This window comes from Pseudogymnoascus destructans, assembly GCF_001641265.1.
Source record: "Pseudogymnoascus destructans isolate 20631-21 unplaced genomic scaffold scaffold_56, whole genome shotgun sequence".
Classification (NCBI taxonomy): Eukaryota; Fungi; Ascomycota; class Leotiomycetes; order Thelebolales; family Thelebolaceae; genus Pseudogymnoascus; species Pseudogymnoascus destructans.
The window spans coordinates 1,157-27,665 of record NW_020167573.1 but is presented as its reverse complement, the minus strand read 5'-3'; the positions used below and the strand labels follow the sequence as shown (position 1 = coordinate 27,665).

Below are 26,509 nucleotides of genomic sequence, written 5' to 3'. Positions count from 1 at the left end.
ATTTCGTGGAACGAGTCGCTCTTCAACCAACTGGCTATACCATACAAGTCAAAGAAGCTTATCGAAGCTCTAACCACGTCCCAGTCCAGTGGAAAAACTAAATATACGTTTGATGATTTTGTGGAGGGAAAAGGCCGTGGCTTGATTATGCTTCTCTAGTATGTCCACGGAAATGACGATCGATATATCCAAGGCTGACACGCTCGATAGTGGACCGCCAGGTGTTGGAAAGACAATGACTGCAGAAGGACTGTCGGAACACCTCGAAAGGCCTCTGTACACAGTAAGAACCTCCATGTTCAACCTGGCGCCCATTTGTGCTAACTAGGAGGTCTCTGCGGGAAACTTAAGCAAGGATGCGAAACTTCTCGAGGCGCAATTGTGTGAGATGTTTGAAGTTGCCGAAAAGTGGAAGGCTTTACTTCTCCTCGATGAAGCTGATGACTTTCTGTGCAAGCGCTCACACGACTCTAATCACAACTCTCTTGTCTCGGTCTTTTTACGGAAGCTTGAGTATTATAAGGGTATCATGTTACTTACCACGAACCGGGTCAGAGACTTTGATGAAGCAGTACAGAGCAGAATACACGTTGGTATTAAGTACAGTTTCTTAGGCGTTGATACGAGAAAAGCGATCTGGAGGAGCTTTCTCGAAACAAAAACAGAGACGGGGGATGCAGTGTACAGTGACAAGCAGTTGAACGTCCTGGCCAAGCACAGCCTCAACGGTAGACAGGCAAGTGTCCCTAGTACCGTCGAATGGGGTTCCTTTGCTAACACTGTCGCATAGATTAAGAACGCAGTGCGTTCAGCACATGCCATAGCAAGCAGCGATGGAACACACCTATGCTATTCTCACTTAGAGACCGTCCTCGAGGTTGGCAAGGAGTTTGAGAATGATTTCAGAGGTTCAGGAGAGATGGCAAACATGCTCTCCTACGCCTGATCTGTCAATTGATCGATCGAGGCTGCGTAGTTTATCTTAGTTGAATCGAGTATGGACTGTATTGTTTGATTGAAGTCATTAGTATTGCATAAAACAGCTGAAAGAACCCTCTGTCCACGTGCGAATGCCTCGATAATGATATGAATGCGTACGGCTGCAACAAATCAAAATATTCAGGACACGGCATGTGAATTCAGAAGACTCGGACAGAATATGGCAGGACAAGCCCGCCACTAAAGAGTGGACACTGTGATTGAAGTACTGCAAAACAACACAGGATACAGGGTTCAAGACCGCAGAGTGCAGTACTGTCTTTGCAGTGCTGCAATACAAGAAACAGAATACAGGCTTCAGGACTGCAGAGTGCAGTACGTCTTTGCAGTGCTGCAAGACAAGCTCATCGGGTGGTGTAGATACCATCAGGTAAAGGACCATCGGGTGGTTTACCATCAGATAAAGTGCACGTGGCACTATACTGTATTGGGCGGATCAAGGATGCGCACACTCCACCAGCGATGACGCAAGCTTGGGACATCAGAATTACCGTTTTCTAGGCGAACTATAAAATGCCAGCAACAACCCTACAACTATCTTGATCTAACCACAACCATTCGAATTACAAGAAACATCATATACTTTATCCCAACATGTGCAACGCACGGAAACGCCAAAGTCAGAATGCATCAAGAAGGAGGAGCACTTTAACCAACAAGGTATATGAGTATGGCGAATTATACGGTGCGGATGTTGCTTTGATCATCTATCAGAAGGGGCGTTATTACACTTATGTATCTCCTGGAAACTCATGTTTCCCACCATCCAAGAAAGAAATTGTAGGTTTACGCATGATTTCAATGGAATCTTACTGAGTAGTGTTAAGATGAATTCGTTTCCAATCCTTATAAATATGGTGCCGCATGGTGCTGACGCGACATATCAACGGAAACGCATTCCAGAAGATCCAGGGCAAGTGGGGAGTAGAGAGCAGTGGTGCGCAGATACGAATATTGCCACGGCGTCAAGTAGCGGGATGAGGCCCTAACCAATGACCGATGGCATCGACAACCTCTTCCCATCAAGTGGTCCGATGAACTCACTGGGCCAACATTGCAGGTTCATGCACGTAAATCAAATATGTTGCTATGGTTGTCTCTAGATAGTGCAGAGGATGTATAAGCGACTTGAATTCCGTCGTTCAAAAGTCAGGCTCTGAATCCTCGCCTGAATCAGGACAGGTCATTTCATTAAGCTTATATCTGCTATCTCTTGCATTTGTTGAAACCTGGCTGTTCAAATGTGAAGAGACTGCCAACGACCGAATGAGATGTTCGTGGTGGCTAATGGCCAAAAATCGTAACCGATGGGGTGGAGGTTCAATGGGTGGAAGATTATTCGATGGAGGATAAATGGGTGGAAGATTATTGGGTGGAGGTTCAATAGGAACAGGACGAGTGAGTGACGAGGACAGAATAGAGGTGTTAGTTAACCCCTGTCGATCGAGCGGGACCACCTTGATCCACCGTAGATAGTTCTGATGGCACTCTGGAGAGTACGTACTGGTACGTACTGTCTACGTCACCCTGAAGCTGTGAATTCGGCCCTGAGAATTAAACTAGGGTAAGTCGGGGGCTTTCGCAACCCCTTCAAGCAGAAAGGTCCCAAAGTGAGAACTCAGGGTAAGTTGCAGTGTGAGTCATATTGTTCCACTACCTTTTATACTTAATGTCACTCTAGGTCTATTTCTCTAGCTGCTCTAATATAGATCCGCAAAACCGTAATGCTGTCGCTATTTTTTCTGTGCTGTTCCCATGTGAATCTTTAAATGTGTAACTTGATGGGACCTGCTAACGAAATAAGCGATCAGGCTCTTGATTAGCCAAATATAGCAGCCATGTCTCGACCTGCACCTCGGCTCACGTTGAGAATGCGAGTTATCTGTGGCAAAGGGTAAGACAATGGGGTACGGTACTTCATCTTAGTAATACAAATACTGTAATGACTAGGCTGCGCACTGGGTACTCATGAGTCGAGTAGTAGAATTTCTACTCACCCAGCTGAGTTACTCACTCATATCCCGAGTATTGTTGAATGAGGATTACTCACTTGCCGGGTACCTAGTATAGGTCTTGGCAACCCAGTTATATCACGTGTTTGATTAGTCATTGAAAAGGGGGTGTGATCGTGACTTCACATTGATATCGATATCGTAAAACGCCATAACTCAATAACTCCATTCCCATGTCGTTGATATCCTATTCCACACTATAACCTTTGCCAGAACTTATCTAACCTTCATTCCTGGGTGAGAGACATTTCCATCGATTAAGCCTACAGCTCCATGATTAAACATCATATCCCGCAAACGCCGAACCAATACCATATCCTTTGCCTGAATTGTCACTCTCTTCGCATGAATAGCAAGGAGATTTGTCACTATAACTGTTAGTATGTCCCTGTCACTATGTTCAAGTATCATACTCTCAAATTCTCGAATGAGGAAGCATTCGGCAGCTTCCTGGAGAGCTAGGATAGCAGATTGCTGGAAGCGAAGATTGGACTTGAAGTCTTGTGCGATTTCCCTAACAAGACGCTGGAATGAGAGCTTTGGAATAATCAGGCGAGTATCAAGTTGCTGTCTTCTGATATCGCGGAGAGCCTTGGTGCCTATATGTTTATTAGAGAGTTCTGGTAATCCTCTGGTAATCCTCTTACCAGACTTTGCACGGCGCATGGCCTTCTGAGCATGATTGTTGCAAGCTTGAGATGAGCGAACTGGAGCTTTTCTTGCTGTGCGCACAGCCTTTTCCTTTCCCTTTCCCTTTCCACCAAGCCTAGAGCCAGCCTGTAATCCAAGTGGCATCCTTGGTGCTGTGCCGCCAGTTGATCTCCTAGCAGTTTGCTTAATACGAGCCATTTGCTAACATTAAGATGAGTTAGTGAAGTATACACAAGACAAAGAAGTAGATCAAAAGATATATGTACTTACAGTGAGTTTGTAGCAAGGATGTTGTAGAAAGAGTAAAGAAAGAGGTAGAGGTTGAAAGGTATGTGTTTTATTTGAAGGTACGCGTTGTAGTGTTGTTTAGAACAGTAATTATTTGCAGGTGAATATTCCTTGACGAATATAATTGTTTGCAACTTTAAAAAAACAACAACCTTACAACCAACCACCTTCCTTGGTTACGTTCCGATCTACACATTCTTCTTCTCTTTTGCGCTTTACCTCTTCACTAGGACCTCAAGTAAGTTTATTATCTTGATTCTACAGTCAGAACTTCTGATGATCTTCTGCTAATCACGTGTTTAGCATGGCGAAACGCAAGGCACCTGAAGAACTCTCCACTAATTTGAATACTATCAAAGCTCGCAACCGCGTCTCCAACCTTACTGAAGATGAGAAGGCTGTTCATTTAGCACTCAAGGCTGACCATGGCGATCTGAGCTACTACTTAAAGAAGTTATACAAGTCTGCAAAGTATATCGCTGCCTCTGCTGAAGACAAGACACGTCTACAGAATGAATTGAAGGTTGAGCGTATTCGTGTTCGGTAAGTTCCTTCTGGTAATCTCTGGTAGCCTTAATCTAACTATAAACAGGACTGAAAAGGGCACCCATGCATCTTGCATTGCGAATCAGAAAGTCAAGAATACTAGCGCCCCTTCTTCTTCTCCACAAGCCCCACCATCTACTCCGCCACAACTTCTGTCTGAGCTTGCTGCATTTGAGGGTATCACCAGTATCCCAATCGATGACGATCATAACAGCGAATGGGAGGATACTGAGGTTGAAGACGATTTAGAGTTGGAGCTTATGTTACGGCGCGACGATATTTTAAATGACGAGGCTGTTCTACCAGATGAGCTTTCTGATGAAGAGATCGCTAGCATCCAGGCTCTCTTAACTCAAGCACGCATTGATGTTGGTACCTCATAGTCTGGTAATCTTCTGGTAATCTTCTGGTAATACTAACGGTTGATAGGCCCATGAAGAGTCCAATTTCCGCAAGTGGCAACATTTCTGGGATAGCTGTATCCGCTCATATACGAGAAAGGCTGGAAAGCTGAGAAAGAAGCCTGAGCATCTCTTTGAATATATGCCATGGATTGATGTAGAAGAAGGGTACGTCTCTGATCATTCTAGCAATCTTCTAGAGATACTAATTGTTTATTATAGCACTTTTCACAACGTTATCCCACCACATAAATATTTCTGTTTGTACGAGCAGGCAGTTTGGACAAACTTTACAGCTTGGAAGTTTGGAAAGTGGGCCCAATTACCAGGACCTGCGCAGTGGTACCCAAAGTCTTACAATCTTGTCGACAACGGATGGTTACAAGTCTCCACTCATAGTTCTAGCTTCAAAGAGGCGTTCTTACTTGTCTACTCTAAGAAATTTGATAAGGAAAAGTGGGCTAAGGTATCAGCTGCACAGGATATGTTGTTTCTGGAGTTAGAGTAGAGGAGAGAAATGGAGTATTTGATTTTCCGACGCGAATAGGGGCTATAGAGATTTAAGTATTTCATCGTAGCCAGACTTCTGGTAATCTTCTGATAATCAAACAATTTGCTACTTGCCAAATGTCATCGCAATATTCAGAGTTGTTTGACTCTGACAATCCTATTTCTAATATATTCTCAGACTCTCTTCCCTCTTCTCAACGACTACCTTCATTAAATCAAATCCCTGCGGGCCTCGAATATACTGGCAAATTAAACCAATTCATCAAATGGACTAAGGATACACACGATGTATTCATTGAGTGGTGGAAGCTATCACGATGGTATGAACAACACTCAGATCATACTAGAAAATTTCTTACGAAGATTGCATGGGATTCAACCAACCGGAGTTCTCAATACTGGAGAATTTATCACCAAGGAGCAGACCGGCTTTCTGGAGAACCATGTGTCATTTGTACCTATTGTTCGAAGGCCCTTACGCATCCTGCAATCAAGTCTGCTGGCCCAAAGTCTATGGCAACACATCTTGCATCAGACATTTGCAAAAAGAAGTCACGGATGGGTAAGGATAGTCTCTATCAAATGCGAATCAATCAGATGCGACCTCAACAGGTAAGGATTACCAGATTATTACCAGAATTATATAGGCTAATATCTATAATAGGATCATATTCTCACACAAGAGGCATTTTACGAACAAGTTCTATACACAGTTATCTCAACTCATAGCTCGTTCCGCTCAGTCGAGGATCCTGAATGGAAAAGGCTTGCTATCTTACAGAATCCTCACTATCCACTACCCTCAGCAACAACTATTCGAAACCTCTTAACAACAAAGCTCACACAAATCGAAGAAGAGATGCTACAAGATGTTGTTCCTGGTTCAAAGATTGCATTATCGCTCGACTGTTGGTCAAGTGTTACTCGACTTTCATTTATGGGTGTTATTGCATCATTTATCGACCGTCATTGGAAAATGCAAGAGGTCTTGATTGGGTTTGAACCTATATATACAGAGCATACTGGTGCTGAGTTATGTGGAATACTTGAAAAAGTTATCACAAGGCAGCATTTAGAAGGACGAATTATATCCATTACGACTGATAATGCGTCAAACAACACTTCAATGATGAGAGATGTGGAAATAATGCTTGATAGTATTGCAGACAACGAGCATTTCATTGGAGGAAAAGTACAACACATACCCTGCCTAGCTCACGTTATTCAACTTGCCCTTAGTGCTCTCTTTGGTCGAATCCGGATTACGCCAACAAATCAAGAGATCTTAATGAACTGGGAAGAAGAGAATCAGATGGAGGGCCTTGCAAAGTTGCAGAAGGACAAGGGTATTGGATTTACACTTGGAAAGGTATATATTCTCTTGTTAGTTCTGGTAAACTTCTGGTAGTCTTTTCTAATATCTCATAGCTCCGGAAGCTCACTATCTTTGTTAATTCAAGTCAAACTCGAAGGAACAGGTTTATGACTTTGCAAAAGGCAAACATGAACCGGGGTCAATCATCTCAGAGGCTTCTTCGACTTATTCAAGATGTATCAACTCGATGGGATTCGACATGCCATATGCTTCTGCGAGCACAGCAACTCAAGTCAACAATCAATCAATATACTCGAGGCGATCATGGTGCTCACATGTTCAGACTTAGCGAGCTAGAATGGAAGCACATCGAATACATCATTGATCTTACAAGGCCATTCAACTTCTTTACAACAAACATTGGATCGTCAGCCGGACCTACTGTCTGCTATACACTTGGAGTATATCAAAAACTCTTATCAACGCTTGAAGGAACTCGGCACCGGCTACGGCATAAGACATATCCATGGGCAGCAAAGATGACTTTAGCAATCGATGCTGCAGAGAAGAAGATTAGGAAGTATTATAACAAGCTATACACAAATACTGGATCTATCTTCGCATTTGCTAGTATCTTAAATCCTAGTGTGAAGCTCTCACACTTTAACAAAAAGGTTTGCAAGCTTGACTTTTCAATACGAAATTGGGAGACAGAGTTTGAACAACAGTTTAGGACCCTTTATAAAGAGCAGTACTCTACAGTGCGAGTTGCGAGTCAATCAGGATTACGAGATGCAGATATGGATCCATTAGCCTTAGTATTGCAGCAAAGTCAGACATTAAATGGGACTCGGGGCCAGCGAGAGGAATATGTGAATGAGGCTGATCTCTATCTTGATGCTCGTAAGTTTCTGGTAATCTTCTGATAATCTTATTCTAACTTGTATAGCACATATCTACACAAAGATATTGCTATTTTGGCAACAAAAGGAAGAGCAATTTCCTGGTCTATCAGCAATGGCTCGTGATATACTTTGTATTCCTGCTGCTGAGTCTGGAGTTGAGCGAGTCTTTAGTGCCGCAAGGGACGTATGTGGCCACCGACGTGGTCAACTTAATCCTGAGACGATTAAGAGTATTATGCTTATATATTACTCTCGACAATACAAGAATCGTCAAGGTCATCGTGACAAGCTTGCAGATATGATGGACGTCGTTGATATGACTGAGGAGCAAGTCGAAGAAGAGTATGAGGCACAACGACAACGGATGTGCAATTCTATCGAGTTACAATATATCAGCGATGAAGAAGAACCACGATCAAATACACATATCCGAGAGACATATTCAAAGGTACAATATCCTCCGTTTAATCCTCAGCGGCCACAGCAACAGCAAGACTTATCACAAGCTGCACATGAAGAACGACAAATGCGCTACCAACAAGGTGAAGAAAGAGATAGGGCTGACCGTCTTAACGAGACCTTATACGACATCCCAGATGACGATATCCCAGATAATGAAGATATAAGAGAAGATGGTAATAATGAGGAGCCTATACTTCCAACTATTCATGACGATGAAGATAAGGATATGCCGTCCTCGCCACCAACGCCTATCCAACGCCCTCGGAAGACTGGAAGAGATCTACTTGATATCTTTCAAGCTACTCGTCAAGACCCTATAAATACTTTAGGTATTAGTAGGTCTGGCCGGCCTCATCAAGCAAGGTGGAAAGATGTTCTTGAGCATATATAATATAGTGTTCTGATAATCTTCTGATAATCGTGGTACTTAGATAGAGGAATATACGTGATTCGTTCTCACAGCTTATTAGAGATGGTAGAGTGATGCTGATAAATGTAATACTTTAAGTTAACTTACAACTGTAACCATAAAACAGTATTAATCGTATGAGGGACTGTTCACGTAATGCATATATCTTACACGTGACAGCCGAGTACTCACTGGGTTTTTACAGAGTAACTGAGTATTGGCCTCACTCACCGAGTCGAGTGAAAGGTTCAGCTACTCACCCAGCTGAGTAACCCACTGAGTGAGTGAGCCGAGTATTGGGCGAGTAGTGCGCAGCCTAGTAATGACCCACACCTCGAGGTCATAGATGCATCCTGGACACTTTCACCTCAAATCCATACAGTATCAATAAAGCACTCATCGCCCATACTGACGCCTTCATGAGTAAGGCAGGGGGGTGCGCTTAGCCATAAGCACAAGAATTTCTCGATCCCCAAGCAGCCGCCTCTTTGCCGCCTGCCGTCACGCCGTGCCTACCCCAAGCTCCGCTCTTAGGCGGTAGCGCCAACTGCCTTGCTATCACTAAATCTTCCCTTGTACCTGTGCTCTCCTACTAATTACAAGCCGGAAAGAAAAGCCCCTCGGATCCACTTGAAATAAGTTAATTTAGTGCCAAATAAACCCTCACCTGCATTTTCGAGAAAGTTTCCTTACCTGTAACAGTCACGTGGGAAATTATGGCTCTCTTATACTTAATGTCACTCTCTAGCTATATTACTCTCTAGACGCCCTAGCAATCCTGGTTGCAAATTACTCTGCAATGTCATGATACCGTTGCCATTTTTACTATGCACCCACGTGACTCTCAAAGGAAATAGAACTTCTGACAATGGAACTTGCCAAACGGTAGCTCATTCCCAAAGACGCAGAAGACACTACACTACCAACAAAATGACGGTACAAGTAACATGATGGTAGCTCATTCCCAAAGGTGCAGAAGACTTTACAGTACCTGGCATTTTACGGTAGCTCATTCCCATCGGTGCAGACAACCATCTTCCGTGCGTGGTAAGTGTGAGACAGATCTTCGGTGGCCTTGCGTTTCAAACCAATGACTCTCTTGGTTGCCTCCGCGTGGAGATTCGCTGCAGATTCATGCATCCTATCATCAATAGCAAGCTCGTCTTCTGCGATTAGGAGGATTGTGTGTGTCCTATTATTGATGACTACCTGAAAGCATTCCGCGGGGCTCATCATTCGCAGATATGTGTTGAAAGCCCTGATTCCTTCCGTCATGTAATCGTTTGTCACGGTTCACCAAGGCATAGGGCGCCAGTTGGGTATTATGAATTAAACTCAATCTAGAGAAGAAAGGAAAGAGAAGAGGAGCACTCGAGCAGTGGCTCGATCTATATACAGCTATTGTGGAGTGAATTCTCTTAGCGAGACCAGTTCTGAGAATTCACTCCACAACTGAAAACTTCGCTCCAACCCGGAAAGCTCCCCACACCTCTGAACCCCCACTCGAGCTGCAAGGCGCACTTGATATCGTAACACTACCCCCCCCTACTCCAGAGTTGATCTCCTGATCAAGAAATCCCATTTTCAAAAAAAAACAATTGTCTCCAGCTCTCATTTTGGTTTCTGAGGGTATTTTCTGTGATATGCTTGGGTAACTTCTGGAGAATTTTCAAAGCTCTCTGCAGTATACCATGTCTATCCGGTGGATAGTTCTTCCAAGCTGCCTTGTAGAAAAGCTTCTTTCGAATAACTTTTGAGTCGAGGATTTCGTCCACTTCCCATCCTCTTCGCATGACAATGACTGGAGGCTCTGGCTCCTGTTGCTGCCCTTCGATTGCATCATTCGAGTCAAGTCTTAATAGATTGGCATGAAATACTGGATGAATCTTCATGCTGTTTGGAAGTTTGAGCCGATATGCAACTTGCCCAATTCGCTCTAGAATTTCAAAAGGTCCACTTGCTTGGTCTAGCTTCTTGATGGCTCTGTGTCTTTATATTTCGAGTTGAAAGCCATACTCTGTCTCCCACTTGATAGCGTGGTGCAGTTTCCTTTTCTTGTTCGCGAAATGTTCCATTTTTGCTTGCCGAGAGCGTGATTTCATCCTGCAGAAACTCCCAACCTTTGCCATGGTCTGAGCTATGTTCTTGTGCTCTTGTTGGCTTCGTGATATGCTTGCTGCTCTGTATCGAAGCTCATTCTTGGTTCATAGCCCTTGTTCGCAAAAAACGCACTTGTCTTGGTTGCATCTGATGGCAAACTGTTGCAGCAAACTCCGCCATGCACAATATGAAACCCAATTGTCTTGAGATAGTTCACATGAGCTCGCAAGTAGCGTTCGAGTCTGCATTGAATCGCTCAGTCTGTCCATCTGTTTCTGGGTGGAAGGCAGTTGAAAGTTTGGCCGAAATTTTCCAAATTTTGCCAGAGCAAACTCCAGACTTCTGCAATGAACTGAGGACCTCTGTCTGATATTATCGAGTTTGGTAGACCATGGTGCTTCCATACATGTCGAAGTAAGAGCTGTGCTGTAGCTTCTGCAGTAGTCCCTTCTTGCCAGCGAAACACGGAATGAAATGTCTTTCTTTCGTCAACCTGCATGCAACAACCAAGATAGCATTGTTCCCTTCACAGAGTGGTAATCCTGTCACGAAATCATTGATATATCATCCATGGTGACTGTCAATAGGATTGGTTGTAGAAGTCCATTGTAGGAATCTCGAGATGGTTTCAATCTTCGAAATATGGCATTTTTGATATATCGAATTATTGTTTGTCCATGTTTGGCCAGTAATAGTGCTGTTTCATGACTCGCAGCATCTTCCAGCTCCTGGATGTCCATAGAAGGTTGTTCATGAACTTCTCTCAACAAGTCCACCTGAATGGTTTCTGGCACCCAAACTCGATTTGATATTCTAGCATGCCGTTTTTGAGTTCGCAATAAGCCAATGCAACCTCTTTGCTTGTTCGATCACCATTCTCAAGCTTCTGTAGTGTAGCCTTGCAGAATTTGTCTTCCAGTTGAGACTTTTGGATTTTCTCAAGAATTGTCATTTCTCTGATATGAGTTCCACTGGAGCTAGCTGAGCTGTTTGGCCTTGTTCTTTGAGTTTCTGAATGTCTGGATGTAGCCTCGAAGGTGGTAGCAAACCTGAAGCTGTTGCTTTTGTCGATCATCCTCATCATTGCCTTCTGGTCTGTCACCAGGCCTTCGAGTCAAAGCATCTGCTTTTCCATTTTGCTTCCCAGGCCTATAGATGATCTGGAAGTTGTATCGAGAGAGGAATTCAGCCCATCGAGCTTGTCTTCTTGTCAGCTTCTTGGTGGACATGAAGTATTCCAAGCTTTTGTGATCAGACAAGACTTGGACTGGAAAATCTGTCCCTTCAAGTTCTGGTCTCCATGCTTCGAAACATCTGATGATTGCAAGCAATTCCTTGTCATATATCTCGTAATTGCATTCTGCAGGTGCTAGCTTTTTCGAGAAGTATGCCACTGGATGTAGAACCCCTTGATCATCTTTTTGTGACAAGACTCCTGATGAGATGAAGTCTGAGGAATCTGCTTCGACATAGGCTGTCTTGTGTCTATCGAAATGCCTCAAGACAGGAGCTTCTGTGACTGTTTGTTTCAACAGCTCGAATGCAGTTTGGCATGCATGAGTCCATTCGAATATCTGATCCTTTCTGGTAAGGTTCACCAATGGCCTCATGATGCTGGAGTAATTTTGGATGAACCTTCGATAGAAATTGCAGAATCCAATGAAAGCTTGCATATCCCTGAGCGATTTTGGAGTTCGCCATTCCAATATAGTAGAAACCTTTGCAGGGTCCATGCGAATGCCATTGACTCCCACGATGAGTCCTAGGAATTTGGTTTCTTGGACGAAAAACTCACATTTTGAGATATCTGCTTGCAGTCCAGCTTCTCGAAGCTTCTGTAGGACTTTCCTTATGTGCTCTGTATGCTCCGCTCGAGTAGCACTGTAGATAAGAATGTCATCCATGTATGCGGTGACGAATTGGTTGAGGTAATCCATGAGGGTTTCATTCATGTACCTCTGGAATGTTGCTGGACCATTTGTGAGTCCGAAGGGCATGACCTTGTATTTGTAGGATCCAAATCGAGTTCTGAATGTAGTGAGGTCTTCATCTTCTTCTGTCTGCATTCGAATTCGATTGAAGGCATGTCGAATGTCCAGTTTGGTGAGATATTTTGCTCCTATGACTTGGGCCAGCGTTTCATCAATGAGTGGTATGGGATATCGATCCTTTTTCGTTATGGCATTTAGCTTCCTGTAGTCAACACAGAATCGAAGACCACCACCTGGCTTTCTCACAAACATAATGGGTGAAGAGTATGGGGCTTTGCTTGCTTCAATGAACCCTTTTGGCAAGTGCTCGAAGACATATTCTTCGACCAAATCAAGTTCTTCCTTTGACATATTCCAGAGTGGTGCATATCCCAGCTTTGCATCACCTTCGAGTTCAATATGATGGTCTGAAGGTCGATGGGGAGGTAGCTTGTCTGCTGCCATTTTTGAAAAAAACATCCAAAAATTCATGAAATTCCTTCGGAAGGATCAGTCGAGAGTCAATTTCTTCAGTTTTGGTCTTGTTCTTGTGCTCGATTATGTCCTTCATTGATATAGCAAAGACTTGGGCTCCTCTTTGCTTCATGAGCATTCGAAATGGTGCTGCGCCAATCATTGCTATGGTGCAAGGTTTTGGTTTTTCCACTTTCGGAGCAGGTTCCGGAGGAGGCATTTCTTTGGCTTTCTTCTTTGGCCTTTGTCTTTCGCTTTTAGATATAGGCTCTGTTTCGAGGGCTCGATCTGGTATAGAATGGTTGCAATAATCTCCAGTGAAGAGGACTTGATCATTGATCATATCGAGAACAACTCCATGTTGCTTCATCCAAGCTTTCCCGAGAATGATGGAATGTTTTCCCAGCGAAGTNTCAACAGCTTTTCATCCCCAGACAGACGGCCAAACAGAAAGATTAAATCAGACCCTTGAACAGTACCTGCGAAGCTATGTCAATCATCAACAGGATAACTGGGTTCAGATCTTACCCATCGCACAGTTTGCATATAACAGCGCGATGACAGAAGCAACGAAAGTCTCACCGTTCTTTGCCAATTATGGCTACCAGCCAGAAGCATATAGGCAACCAAGACCGGATGAATCACGAGCTGAACAAGCCCTGATCGTGGTGGAACAACTGAAATCGTTCCACGAACAACTTGCGACGGACATCCAATTCTTAAATGAACGATCCGCCGCATACGCAAACAAGAAGCGCAGTATGGAACCTGCCTTCAAGGAGGGGGATAAAGTATACCTACTCCGGAAACATATCAAAACGAAACGACCAAGCACAAAGTTGGACTTCAAGAAATTGGGACCATTCAAAATATTGAACAAAGTCAGCTCAGTTAATTACAGACTGCAGCTACCCAGGAAGTCTAGACTACACCCGGTATTTCATGTCTCACTACTGGAACCAGCAAGAGGAAATACCCCAATTGCGACCGACACCGAACTCCAACCCGAGAATGAGATAATCGAATATGAGGTCGAAGCGATCCTAGACAGAAGGTTAGTAGGACGTCGAGAAGAGTTTTTGATAAAATGGGAAAATTACGAACCTACGGATAATTCGTGGGAACCAACAAGGAACATCAGCAAAGAACTGCTGGAGGAATATCGACGCCGCCATCCGCCAGCCATTGATCCCAAGATGCAGGGGAGTAGGCCAGTGGATCGGAGGAAGCGAGGGTCCCGGTCACAGACGAGGAGGCAGCGCTAACTGCCTGTTCCTCAGCCTCAACAGCGTCACGCTTCTCAGCAGCCACACGTTCGGCCTCCTCTGCCGCATCAAGCTCGTCGAGGGTTTTCAAACCTCGCCGGAGCATATCTTTACCACGGGTTCGGATGAGGCGTTTCTGCTTCCGCAGACGAAGTAACTTCGAAAGGGTTTCTTCCTCTTCGCGATCCAGGCGATCCTCCTCCCGTTCGAGCTTCACCCAGTCGGGATGCTCAGGACCCATACAGTCACACTCTTCTTTCAAGTTGCGACGAACGCACTCGGCGCACCGCCGTGAATCATTTGGAGACGACACGCAAGTAATGTTTCGCCTCACGCAGTTCGAGCAAGAATCCATTTCGGGTAGTTCGTATCCGTGGTTCTTTATTTGACGGACAAGATCGTTGCGTTCCTGGAGTTTGCGGGCAGTGTCAGTAGGCATGTTGCATGTTGAAGGACTCGCTGAGGAGCAGCAGAGTCCCGGGGACATGGACGTACTTATAGGATTCGAGACGAATGCCCAGGGGAAGGGAGCGAGTGTTACGACGGAACAAGAAGGCTGGCCAACTACAGGACAGGAAGGAGGGAGGTCGCATGAGACCGGCCCTGGTACCTGGAGGGGCAGCGGGGAATAGTAGTTCCGAAAGTATCACGTGACGGACTCGCAGGATGATGAGAAGAGTCCTAAGAGTCCAGGACTCTGAGGACTCGAGTGAGTTCCCAGGAGTCCACTAGGCACGTGATGGACTCGCAGGATGATGAGAAGAGTCCTAAGAGTCCAGGACTCCGAGGACTCGAGTGAGTTCCCAAGAGTCCACTAGGCACGACGCCACTATATAAGTAGATAGTATTTCCTTAGATAGGAGCTTCGTGCTCAACTCAATACAGTATTTGTTATATACTAGTAACGTGTTACTTGAAGCCTTTGTGTCTGATCCCCTGCCTCCTCTGATAAGTAAACCTTTACGCAAGAGAACCTCTGTGTCTTCTATCGTTTAGAAGTCAGCGTTACACTTGCCCAATTCGCTCTAGAATTTCAAAAGGTCCCACTTGCTTGTGGTCTAGCTTCTTTGATGGCCTCTGTGTCTTTATATTTCGAGTTGAAAGCCATACTCTGTCTCCCACTTGATAGCGTGGTGCAGGTTTCCTTTTCTTGTTCGCGAAATGTTCCATTTTTGCTTGCGAGAGCGTGATTTCATCCTGCAGAAACTCCCAAACCTTTGCCATGGTCTGAGCTATGTTCTTGTGCTCTTGTTTGGCTTCGTGATATGCTTGCTGCTCTGTATCGAAGCTCATTCTTGGTTCATAGCCCTTGTTCGCAAAAAATGCACTTGTCTTGGTTGCATCTGATGGCAAACTGTTGGCAGCAAACTCCGCCATGCACAAGTATGAAACCCAATTGTCTTGAAGATAGTTCACATGAGCTCGCAAGTAGCGTTCGAGCTCTGCATTGAATCGCTCAGTCTGTTCATCTGTTTCTGGGTGGAAGGCAGTTGAAAGTTTGGCCGAAATTTTCCAAATTTTGCAGAGCAAACTCCAGACTTCTGCAATGAACTGAGGACCTCTGTCTGATATTATCGAGTTTGGGTAGACCATGGTGCTTCCATACATGTCAAAGTAAGAGCTGTGCTGTAGCTTCTGCAGTAGTCCTTCTTGCCCAGCGAAACACGGAATGAAATGTCTTTCTTTCGTCAACCTGCATGCAACAACCAAGATAGCATTGTTCCCTTCACAGAGTGGTAATCCTGTCACGAGATCCATTGATATATCCATCCATGGTCGACTGTCAATAGGGATTGGTTGTAGAAGTCCGTTGTAGGAATCTCGAGATGGTTTCGATCTTCGACAACTATGGCAGTTTTTGATATATCGAATTATTGTTTTGTCCATGTTTGGCCAGTATAGTGCTGTTTCATGACTCGCAGCATCTTTCCAGCTCCTGGATGTCCCATAGAAGGTTGTTCATGAACTTCTCTCAACAAGTCCACCTGAATGGTTTTCTGGCACCCAAACTCGATTTTGATATTCTAGCATGCCGTTTTTGAGTTCGCAATAAGCCAATGCAACCTCTTTGCTTGTTCGATCACCATTCTCAAGCTTCTGTAGTGTAGCCTTGCAGAATTTGTCTTCCAGTTGAGACTTTTGGATTTTCTCAAGAATTGTCATTTCTCTGATATGAGTTTCCACTGGAGCTAGCTGAGCTGTTTGGCCTTGTTCTTTGAGTTTCTGAATGTCTGGATGTAGCCTCGAAGGTGGTAGCAACACCTGAAGCTGTTGCTTTTGTCGATCATCCTCATCATTGCCTTCTGGTCTGTCACCAGGCCTTCGAGTCAAAGCATCTGCTTTTCCATTTTGCTTCCCAGGCCTATAGATGATCTGGAAGTTGTATCGAGAGAGGAATTCAGCCCATCGAGCTTGTCTTCTTGTCAGCTTTCTTGGTGGACATGAAGTATTCCAAGCTTTTGTGATCAGACAAGACTTGGACTGGAAAATCTGTCCCTTCAAGTTCTGGTCTCCATGCTTCGAAACATCTGATGATTGCAAGCAATTCCTTGTCATATATCTCGTAATTGCATTCTGCAGGTGCTAGCTTTTTCGAGAAGTATGCAACTGGATGTAGAACCCTTGATCATCTTTTTGTGACAAGACTCCTGATGAGATGAAGTCTGAGGAATCTGCTTCGACATAGGCTGTCTTGTTTCTATCGAAATGCCTCAAGACAGGAGCTTCTGTGACTGTTTGTTTCAACAGCTCGAATGCAGTTTGGCATGCATGAGTCCATTCGAATATCTGATCCTTTCTGGTAAGGTTCACCAATGGCCTCATGATGCTGGAGTAATTTCGGATGAACCTTCGATAGAAATTGCAGAATCCAATGAAAGCTTGCATATCCCTGAGCGATTTTGGAGTTTGCCATTCCAATATAGTAGAAACCTTTGCAGGGTCCCATGCGAATGCCATTGACTCCCACGATGAGTCCTAGGAATTTGGTTTCTTGGACGAAAAACTCACATTTGAGATATCTGCTTGCAGTCCAGCTTCTCGAAGCTTCTGTAGGACTTTCCTTATGTGCTCTGTATGCTCCGCTCGAGTAGCACTGTAGATAAGAATGTCATCCATGTATGCGGTGACGAATTGGTTGAGGTAATCCATGAGGGTTTCATTCATGTACCTCTGGAATGTTGCTGGACCATTTGTGAGTCCGAAGGGCATGACCTTGTATTTGTAGTATCCAAATCGAGTTCTGAATGTAGTGAGGTCTTCATCTTCTTCTGTCTGCATTCGAATTCGATTGAAGGCATGTCGAATGTCCAGTTTGGTGAGATATTTTGCTCCTATGACTTGGGCCAGCGTTTCATCAATGAGTGGTATGGGATATCGATCCTTTTTCGTTATGGCATTTAGCTTCCTGTAGTCAACACAGAATCAAAGACCACCACCTGGCTTTCTCACAAACATAATGGGTGAAGAGTATGGGGCTTTGCTTGCTTCAATGAACCCTTTTGGCAAGTGCTCGAAGACATATTCTTCAACCAAATCAAGTTCTTCCTTTGACATATTCCAGAGTGGTGCATATCCCAGCTTTGCATCACCTTCGAGTTCAATATGATGGTCTGAAGGTCGATGGGGAGGTAGCTTGTCTGCTGCCATTTTTGAAAAAAACATCCAAAAATTCATGAAATTCCTTCGGAAGGATCAGTCGAGAGCCAATTTCTTCAGTTTTGGTCTTGTTCTTGTGCTCGATTATGTCCTTCATTGATATAGCAAAGACTTGAGCTCCTCTTTGCTTCATGAGCATTCGAAATGGTGCTGCGCCAATCATTGCTATGGTGCAAGGTTTTGGTTTTTCCACTTTCGGAGCAGGTTCCGGAGGAGGCATTTCTTTGGCTTTCTTCTTTGGCCTTTGTCTTTCGCTTTTAGATATAGGCTCTGTTTCGAGGGCTCGATCTGGTATAGAATGGTTGCAATAATCTCCAGTGAAGAGGACTTGATCATTGATCATATCGAGAACAACTCCATGTTGCTTCATCCAAGCTTTCCCGAGAATGATGGAATGTTTTCCCAGCGAAGTAATGAATAATGGACATAGGCTTTCCACATGCTCTCCCCACTTGTAGTCGAGGATATATAGCATGTGTGATAGCAGGGGCAGCCTCTCCATTGAATCCTTCAACTTGTTTTGGCTTCACAAGTTCGACTGGGGCTATCCCTTCGATTTCACATATTCTTTCTGCATCAGCAGCATTAATGAAGTTTCCACCTGTGGCACCAGTATCGATCAATGCATGGACAATAGCTTTGTATTTTCCTATTCTACAAGTAGCTAAGAAGGGGTGTCCGGATCAAAACTGGATCTCGAGGAAGAAGCTGCAATTCTGGCTGCACTGCCTCTAGTGATGACTTGTCTAGAGGCTATTCGTTTTCCGAATCGATGATAGACTCAGCTGTAGATACCTCATTCACTTGAGCTTTGAGCTTCTGGGGACAGTCTCGAGCTTGATGTCCATTTTGTCGGCATATGAAGCATTTCCCAAGTTTCATGAGCATTTCTTTTGCTGGATCTTGATGCGGTGGTCGATACAGCTTCTGCGTCTTGTTTTGCATGTTGGAATCCATTGTAGGTTGAGGGATTGAAGTTCGAAGTGCCTGGCCCTGATTTTGAGTTTGGCCCATGTTGTTCAAAAATGACTTTGGCTTCCTTTTGTCTTCTTGTTCCTTGATCCGCTGAATGTTCTGGTCGATGAGCATGCATTTCTTTGCAAACTCGTGAAGTGTAGTAGCTCCAACTTCAGCCACTAAGGCTTTCTGCATCTGTTGGTTGACTTTGAAGCGCAAGTCATCCAGCAAAGTTTCTTCAGAGTAATCAAGCTCTGTCGCGAGCCTTTGGAACTCAGCCCAGAACACTGCAAAGGTGTTGTTTCTCTGATACAGCTTTCGATACTCAGTTTGAGCTGTGTGCCTTCGATCGGGATCACTGAAGACTTTTTCCAAACTTCAAGAATTTCTTCTGCTGTCTGCAATTTGTTTGTAGAGTTTGGTCGAAGCCTTGGATTGACATGTCGAACTGCCAGTCCTCCCAGTCGACTCTGAATGTAGCTCATTTGTAAAGTCTGTGTTGGAAAATGATCAATGTTGGCTTCGAGCTTGAGGCGAATTTTCACAACCCCAGTCTTCAAATGCTGGCTCTATCCCATCTGTGAGGATTGGGAGGGTCTGGAATCCGAGCTGACAGTCGACTGTGAGAGTGGTGTCCTGGTTCATTCTTCAGAGCTTGTTGGGTTTGCGTTTCAAGATATTTCTGAATTGTTTGTTGCTCTGTGATTTGTTGCTCGTTCCTCTGGATCAGTTCCTGTAACTGGAGAATGGCATCATCCTTTTCAGCCAGTATCGAATTTGAGTCCTCTGCTAGGGCCAAATAGTCCCGAAGAATGTTCTTGTGCAAAGTCCATGCCATTTTCTGGTTGGCGACAGATAGTTTCTGGAATTCGTCAAAGGTTTCAACATTCCATTCAGCCTTTTCATGTCGATTTGCAAGTATAGATTCATGTCTCTCTTGAGCTGTTTTGCCCAGAGTGTGAAGGAAGGTTTTGGATTTGAAATTAGGATCATGAAGTTCATTGGTTTGGTTTGCAGAGCTTGGAATTGATGCTCCTTCTGCCAGGGATTCCTGGTCTTGTTCTGGATCATTTCGAGCTGCCATTGCAGCTTTTTCTTCAGCTGTATAAGCCATAGCGAGTTGCTATTTCAATTTCGGTTTATATCGTCAAGTCAGACACATATTGCCAAAGGCCCTATTGTGCAGTTGTTGGCTGTAGGAGCCACTCGAGAGGAGCGCACTTCCCTCACAGTTATATCCTTGTCGAGGGAGCGTTGTAAAAGGTCTGACTTGCGAAGGTGGTGTGTGTGTGTCGAGCTGACTGTCGAAAGCCAACTTTGAGAGGTTGCCTCGAGATCGTCCTGGAATCGACTTCAGGATAAGGTTTCTGGTTCTGGGGTTTTCAAAGAGTGGATTTCGATTTCGATTTCAGAAGAGGGTTCAGCTCAAAGAGCAGGAAAAGAGGTATAAGAGAGATTGAGTTTTATGTCACGGTTCACCAAGGCATAGGGCGCCAGTTGGGTATTATGAATTAAACTCAATCTAGAGAAGAAAGGAAAGAGAAGAGGAGCACTCGAGCAGTGGCTCGATCTATATACAGCTATTGTGGAGTGAATTCTCTTTAGCGAGACCAGTTCTGAGAATTCACTCCACAACTGAAAACTTCGCTCCAACCCCGGAAAGCTCCCCACACCCCTGAACCCCCACTCGAGCTGCAAGGCGCACTTGATATCGTAACAGTGAGAGCTCAATCCTAGGCTGAGCTAGAGCTCGGAATTGAGCTCTCGGGCTCTGATCTCAGCCCTAAGCCTAAGCCCTAGCGTAGGAGCTAGGCTCGAGTGCTAGGTCAGCCTAGGACTAAGCTTCCTGGCCCTATAATTGAGAAAGCTATAGCAGTGTAAGGACACAGGGCACCCAGCTCACAGTAATAGCATATGGGAGTGCGAGTCGGAGGCTAAACAGATGCTATCCTATAGGTCTACTACGAAGGATACAAAAAAGATGAAGAGAGGAACCCCTGTTGGGTTAATCTCCTTAAGTACCTGAAACGGGTCCGAGTCGGCTAACCTGCCTTCACCCTCACCACGTGACCATGACTTGTCCGACTCAGATACCTTCCATCACTGAGGGAGAGGAACCCCCGTTGGGTCAATCTCCTCAAGTACCTGAAACGGGTCCGACTCGGCTAACCTGCCTTAACTCTTATCAAGTGACCGTAACCTGCCCGACTCAGATCCTTTCCGTCACTGAGGGACAGGCATCCTTACAAGCAGCTACTCAAAGAACCAGGGTTTCTATGATATGCAAGTATACAAAGAAGCATGATATCTAACACTTTGATATTAGAGCTATAGTCTCTATGAAGGTCCCTCAAGAGGATAGAACCTTAACTGATAATAAGAGGCTCGTTGCACGCATTTTAGAAGAGCATTAACGTGGTTGTACACCGAGTCGTGAATGTCACTGAGTCGTGAACTTTTCCCTACTTAGCTACCTACGAACTTCAACATGCGTTTCCTCCACAACTACCAATGGAAATCCAAACCCAAGAAGCGCGAATCATTCTAGCTATTGAGGCTCTTCAAACATGTAAATCGCTTAATCGCAGGTCTGCATCAATACTATATAAAGTGCCTTATTCTACGCTTACTGATAGAATGGCCGGCCGACCTTCTCGACGCGAAACCAAAGCCAATAGTCATAAATTGACTGAGCTAGAAGAGGAAGTGATTATTCGAAATATATTGGATATGGATGCAAGAGGATTTGCACCTCGGCCTGCTAGTGTGGAGGATATGGCAAATTATATCCTTGAATCGCGTGGGGGAAAGCACGTTGGGACGCGGTGGGCATATCAATTTATACAACGCCGCCCCGAGTTAAAGACGCATTTTAATCGCGTTTATGACTTTCAAAGAGCCTTGTGCGAAGATCCTGAGCTTATTGGAGCGTGGTTTCAACTTGTGCAGAACATGAGAGCAAAGTACGGCATCCAAGACTGTGATTTCTACAACTTTGACGAGACGGGCTTCATGATGGGCGTTATTAGCTCAGCTTTAGTTGTTACGCGCGCCGATCGACGTGGCAGAGGCAAGGCAGTTCAGCCTGGCAATCGGGAATGGGCTACAGCAATTGTTTGTGTGAATGCTGAAGGCGGGAGTATCCCTCCGTTTTTAGTAGTTCAAGGGAAATGTCACCTTTCAAGTTGGTATACTGAAGGCGGCCTTCCTCACAATTGGGTAATTAAACCAACAAGCAATGGATGGACCAACAACGAGACAGGTCTAGAATGGCTTCATCATTTTGATAAACATACTTGCAGTCGTGCAAAAGGACCATATCGGATGTTGGTTTTAGACGGGCATGAAAGTCACGAATCAGCTGCGTTTCAGGAATATTGCAAAGCAAACAACATCATAACTCTCTGTCTACCTCCTCACTCGTCTCACCTAACTCAGCCACTTGATGTTGGGTGCTTTAGTGTTCTTAAACGCATGTATGGGCGTCAAATTGAGACCTTTATTAAGGCTCATATAAACCATATTACAAAGGTTGAGTTTTTTATAGCTTTCCACGCAGCTTATAACCAGTCAATAACAACTCAAAACGCCAAAGCTGGATTTCGCGGAGCTGGTTTAGTGCCCTTTGATCCGCAAGTAATCATTTCAAAGCTAGACGTCAAGTTGCGGACTCCTACACCTACAGGACCCCCCTCTATAGACGCTGATCCTTGGGTTTCTCAAACGCCTCGCAACCCAATAGATGCTCTCTCACAGACTACTCTAGTTAAAAATCGCATTGCACGGCACCAAGGAAGCTCGCCAACCCCCATTTTGCTACTGTTACTGCATTAGCTAAAGGGACAGAGATTTTGGCACATGAAATGACTTTATTGTCAGCTGAAGTCCGCACCCTTCGAGCAGCAAACGAAGCTCTTAGCAAACGCCGGAGGGCTAAAAAGTCTCGTGTCCGTCAAGGGTGTGCACTTTCTGTAGGGGATGCACATGATGATTTGTCCCAAAGGGCAGTTACGGAGCAAATAAATCGCGAGAAGCGCTCTGGAGGGGTTGGTAGGAATGAGGGGCAACCAGGTGTACGACATTGTGGCACTTGCGGGGGGGCTGGCCATAATGCACGAACTTGTCAGGAGGTCATAGAAGTACTTAGCTCATCAGATTCTGAATAGTTTTAGTTTTAATACATGTTGTGGTTGTTTAATTATACCTTACAGTGGTGGGTATAAAAAAGTTTCACGACTCGGTGACATTCACGACTCGGTGTACAACCACGTTACTCTGTACTGATATTAAGTTCTAACACTCTCTAGTATTATACAACGCCTTATACTAACAAAATCGCTCTAAACTGTAGAGCAAGCTCTTTGGTCTAATATTAATATTCCTACTTCTATAAAGCAAGTAACGCTAGGGCTTGTAGCTAGAGAGGCTTCTACAAGTGCACGGGTTGGAGTATCATGTCAATGTAAAGAGCAGTGTAGTACAAAGAGGTGTTGGTGTGTAGTATACACTGTCATAGTGATAAACATGACTGTGATAACTTTCAGGCCTAGCTATTCCTATAGAAATAGCTTTAGTTGAGAGGCCAAAGAGAAGGGAGCGAGCAAGAGCAGACACTATTAATAATTACTACTATTACTAATGACTCATCGGACGGTTTTACGATGTCGCGTTTAGACTGAAGAGCATGCTGTCGCCTACCGTGTCGAAAGCAGTGCGACGTTGATTAATGAGAATACTGAAGCCCGGTATATCAACGACAACAGCAGCTACAAACGACAACAGCACAAAGAAGTCGCATCGCTCCTAGGCCGACTTTCCCCTTGACCTCTGCTTTGCCGTCTGGCCTCTGGCGCAGACTCTTCGGACATTTTTGCAGAATATAAACGTCGGTCCGCCCGTAACTGTTGGAGATTTAACTTGTGACGACCGAGTCAAATAGTTGTAGTGGTTATAGAAGGCATATTCGCCTCAGACGAAGTATCCAGTCACGCCACGTCTGACAGCGTCGCCACGTCCGACGGCGTCGCCACGTCTCATGTAGTAGCTAAGGAATAGCGTAATTAAAATTACCTTGCTGGGATCACAGTTCTCAGATCAACAGGGCTTACTTATAAGTAAATAACATCATCGAGAAACACCAGCAGCAGTACTGGAAAGCTCTACTACAATGAGTCTTCCCCTTTGGCCATTTGCACCTGCTCGCCAGCCTTCCGTAGTAATTTATAGAAAAGCAAATGGGTAAATTTTCGCACTGTCTATTCTATACGCTTAAACGCCCCATTCCCACATACTCTCGAAATCGAAGCACAAAATAAATAAAAACAAAAGGAAAAACGAAAACACAGGTTTGAAATGTAAACCTCAGTAAATACTGCAAACCCCTCCATCTTTATCCCTACGTCTTCTTCCCCATACAAACACATCAAATCAATGACATACGTATATATATCTACCGACTAGCTGCTTGCCCTTGTGGCATGGAAAGCTTTTCCGCGCTGTTGCAGTTGTTAGTTAGATAAATAATAGACAGGGGATAAGAGTTCATAGTTTGGAGAGAACCCACGTTGATAAACACCGATACCACAAGCGCCACCGCCGCAGCCACATACGCTGGGATAAACCTACATGACCACATCAGCCTCCTTCTTTCATAGTAATAATTCGGGGGGTACGAAAAATAATTACACACAACTTCCTCAAACTCCCCACAATTGCTGCCACCGCGTCATCCTCAGCGCCACAGGGATAAGCTCAATGGCATTTGAACTGGTGCCGCTGATCACGACGCGAAGGTCTGCTTCCGAGAGAAGAGGCAGGAGAGAACGAAGGGAGGACAGAGCGGTGTTGATGAAGATTGCGCCACCGATGGAGAGACCGAAGACGATGCCGATGAATTGGGCGAGCATCATGAAGCTGGACGTGTTAGCGAGAGAGCTAGTGTGGGATAATGGTAGGGAAGGGAATGAGAGAGAACTCACGCAATGGCATATGAGGTGTCAGAAGCTGGGACGACAGTCTGGATTGTCGCATAACCAGCCTGGATGAAGGCCCCAGCGCCGGATGGCGACGAGAATCTCGTATCCGTAGATGTTGGCAACTCTCGTATTCTCATCAATGCGGGCTATCGCAATCATTAGCTAGAGCAACAGATACGCATGCAGGTAAACTCACAAAGCAACACATCCCCCACCAGTAACAGCGCACTACCAACAAGATACCAGGGCTGATAATACCCGAGCTTGCTCATGAAGAACCCCTGCGCCATAATAGTTGCACTCAACACAATGATCAGCGGTAACAGCCGCACCGCAGCCTCCAAAGCGTTATCGCCACGAGAGAACTGGAAGTACACAGGGATATAGTAGACTGGCAGGAATCCCGCAGCATTGCATCCAGCTGCCGCAATAAAGAGGAGACAGGCCTCCTTACTGCGGAGGAGGTGGGCGGGGAACATACGCTCTGATTTTGTCGTGAACAAGGCGAGTTTCTGCTGGATGGCGAAGAGGATGAGGAGAACGCCAGCGAGGACAAAGAGGACAATTATGGGAGCGCTGTCCCAGGAGTATAGGGCGTTGCCGAAGTTGATGGCCATAACGAGGCTGAGGATTGAGGCGATAGAGAGGGTGGCGCCGAGGAGGTCGAAGTTCTTACCGCGGGCAACGAAGGAGGTAGACGGGGACGGGTCAAAGGCGGGGAGGAGGAAGACGTAGACGGGGGCAAATAGTCCGCCGATTACTGTGGAATGTTAGATGTTGTTGTTTCCCAGATTGAAAGTAAAGGGAGGGACTCACTGAGATTCAGGTAGAACGCCCATCGCCAATTGACTTTGTCAAACCCACCGCCAACGACAGGTCCGAGGACCGTGCCAACTCCCCAAATCAGACCGACCATTGAGAGATAAGTTGGGCGCTCCGTATCACCCGTGTGCACGCTCAGAAGCGTCAAAATGCCAAAGTAGATTCCGTTTCCCGCCATGCCAAGCAACACTCTGCCCACAATCATCGCGCTCATATTCGGTGCGGCACCACACAGTGCCGATGCTGCGAGGAAGAGCACGACGGAGATGAGATATAAGTGTTTGGCGTTATATTTTCCGTAGAGCTTCCCCAGCGGCAAGACGGTGACAATAGAACCGACCATAAAACCGACGGAGAGCCATGGGAGGAGCGGCACAGCGTGGAACTCGTTGGCGATGGAGGGCACGAGATCAGCCACTATGGTGCCGTCAAGTGAGTACATGAACATGCTGCTCAAGACAGCGACAATGACGAGGAACCATTGGAAACCGTGGATTTGGCGGCCGGTGGGAGGAGATTCAGGTTCGGGTGCTTGCTCGATGTCTGCGTCAGCGCCAGGGATGGGGAGGGAGTGGATAGAGGATTTCTCGGTGGGATTTGGGAAACCATTGTGACGGTGAGTGTTTGGTATGCCGTGTTAAGAGAGGTTGGGTGAGAGGTGAAGAAGAAAGGGGGCGGGAGGAAAACGAGAGAAGAGAAGTAAAGCACGAACGGTGACGGTGACGGGGAGTAAGGGAGCAAACAGGAAAGAATGCGCCAATGAAGAAAGTTGGATAAGAAAGAGAAAGAGA

The 26,509-nt window shown here is 45.3% G+C and overlaps 5 protein-coding genes across 5 annotated transcripts; 2 read left to right on the top strand and 3 right to left on the bottom strand.

Annotated features, from left to right (window-relative positions):
• Positions 1–291: 291 nt before the first annotated feature.
• VC83_09689 (uncharacterized protein) lies at positions 292–1,005 on the bottom strand. The gene has a single exon (XM_024473102.1). The coding sequence runs from the start codon at positions 820–822 to the stop codon at positions 517–519; it is 306 nt and encodes a 101-aa protein (XP_024328870.1). The 5' UTR covers positions 823–1,005; the 3' UTR covers positions 292–516.
• Positions 1,006–3,215: 2,210 nt separating this feature from the next.
• VC83_09688 (uncharacterized protein) lies at positions 3,216–4,030 on the bottom strand. Its single transcript, XM_024473101.1, has 2 exons — positions 3,425–4,030; positions 3,216–3,379 (listed from the first exon to the last, which is right to left on the bottom strand). The coding sequence occupies exons 1-2, from the start codon at positions 3,858–3,860 to the stop codon at positions 3,228–3,230; spliced, it is 588 nt and encodes a 195-aa protein (XP_024328869.1). The 5' UTR covers positions 3,861–4,030; the 3' UTR covers positions 3,216–3,227.
• Positions 3,689–5,405, top strand: VC83_09548 (uncharacterized protein; the record flags this gene model as incomplete). The annotated part of the gene is made up of 4 exons (XM_024472961.1): positions 3,689–4,493; positions 4,543–4,864; positions 4,926–5,065; positions 5,120–5,405. Exons 1-4 carry the CDS (start codon positions 4,255–4,257, stop codon positions 5,403–5,405), a joined length of 987 nt encoding a protein of 328 aa, XP_024319536.1. The 5' UTR covers positions 3,689–4,254.
• A 17,379-nt stretch (positions 5,406–22,784) lies between these two features.
• VC83_09547 (uncharacterized protein) lies at positions 22,785–23,745 on the top strand (the record flags this gene model as incomplete). Its single annotated transcript, XM_024472960.1, has 2 exons — positions 22,785–22,994; positions 23,596–23,745. 2 exons carry the CDS (start codon positions 22,785–22,787, stop codon positions 23,743–23,745), a joined length of 360 nt encoding a protein of 119 aa, XP_024319534.1.
• A 341-nt stretch (positions 23,746–24,086) lies between these two features.
• Positions 24,087–26,166, bottom strand: VC83_09546 (uncharacterized protein; the record flags this gene model as incomplete). Its single annotated transcript, XM_024472959.1, has 4 exons — positions 24,087–24,834; positions 24,900–25,042; positions 25,112–25,656; positions 25,713–26,166. The coding sequence occupies 4 exons, from the start codon at positions 26,164–26,166 to the stop codon at positions 24,618–24,620; spliced, it is 1,359 nt and encodes a 452-aa protein (XP_024319535.1). The 3' UTR covers positions 24,087–24,617.
• Between the last annotated feature and the right edge of the window lie 343 nt (positions 26,167–26,509).

What these genes read in the sequence shown, in the direction of transcription:
- VC83_09689 (XM_024473102.1), bottom strand. Translation starts at nt 822, where the DNA reads ATGGCATGTGCTGAACGCACTGCGTTCTTAATCTATGCGACAGTGTTA.
- VC83_09688 (XM_024473101.1), bottom strand. Translation starts at nt 3,860, where the DNA reads ATGGCTCGTATTAAGCAAACTGCTAGGAGATCAACTGGCGGCACAGCA. An exon ending in CCTCATTCGAGAATTTGAGA is followed by an intron (nt 3,380 to 3,424) that starts GTATGATACTTG and finishes TAACAGTTATAG; the next exon opens with TGACAAATCTCCTTGCTATT.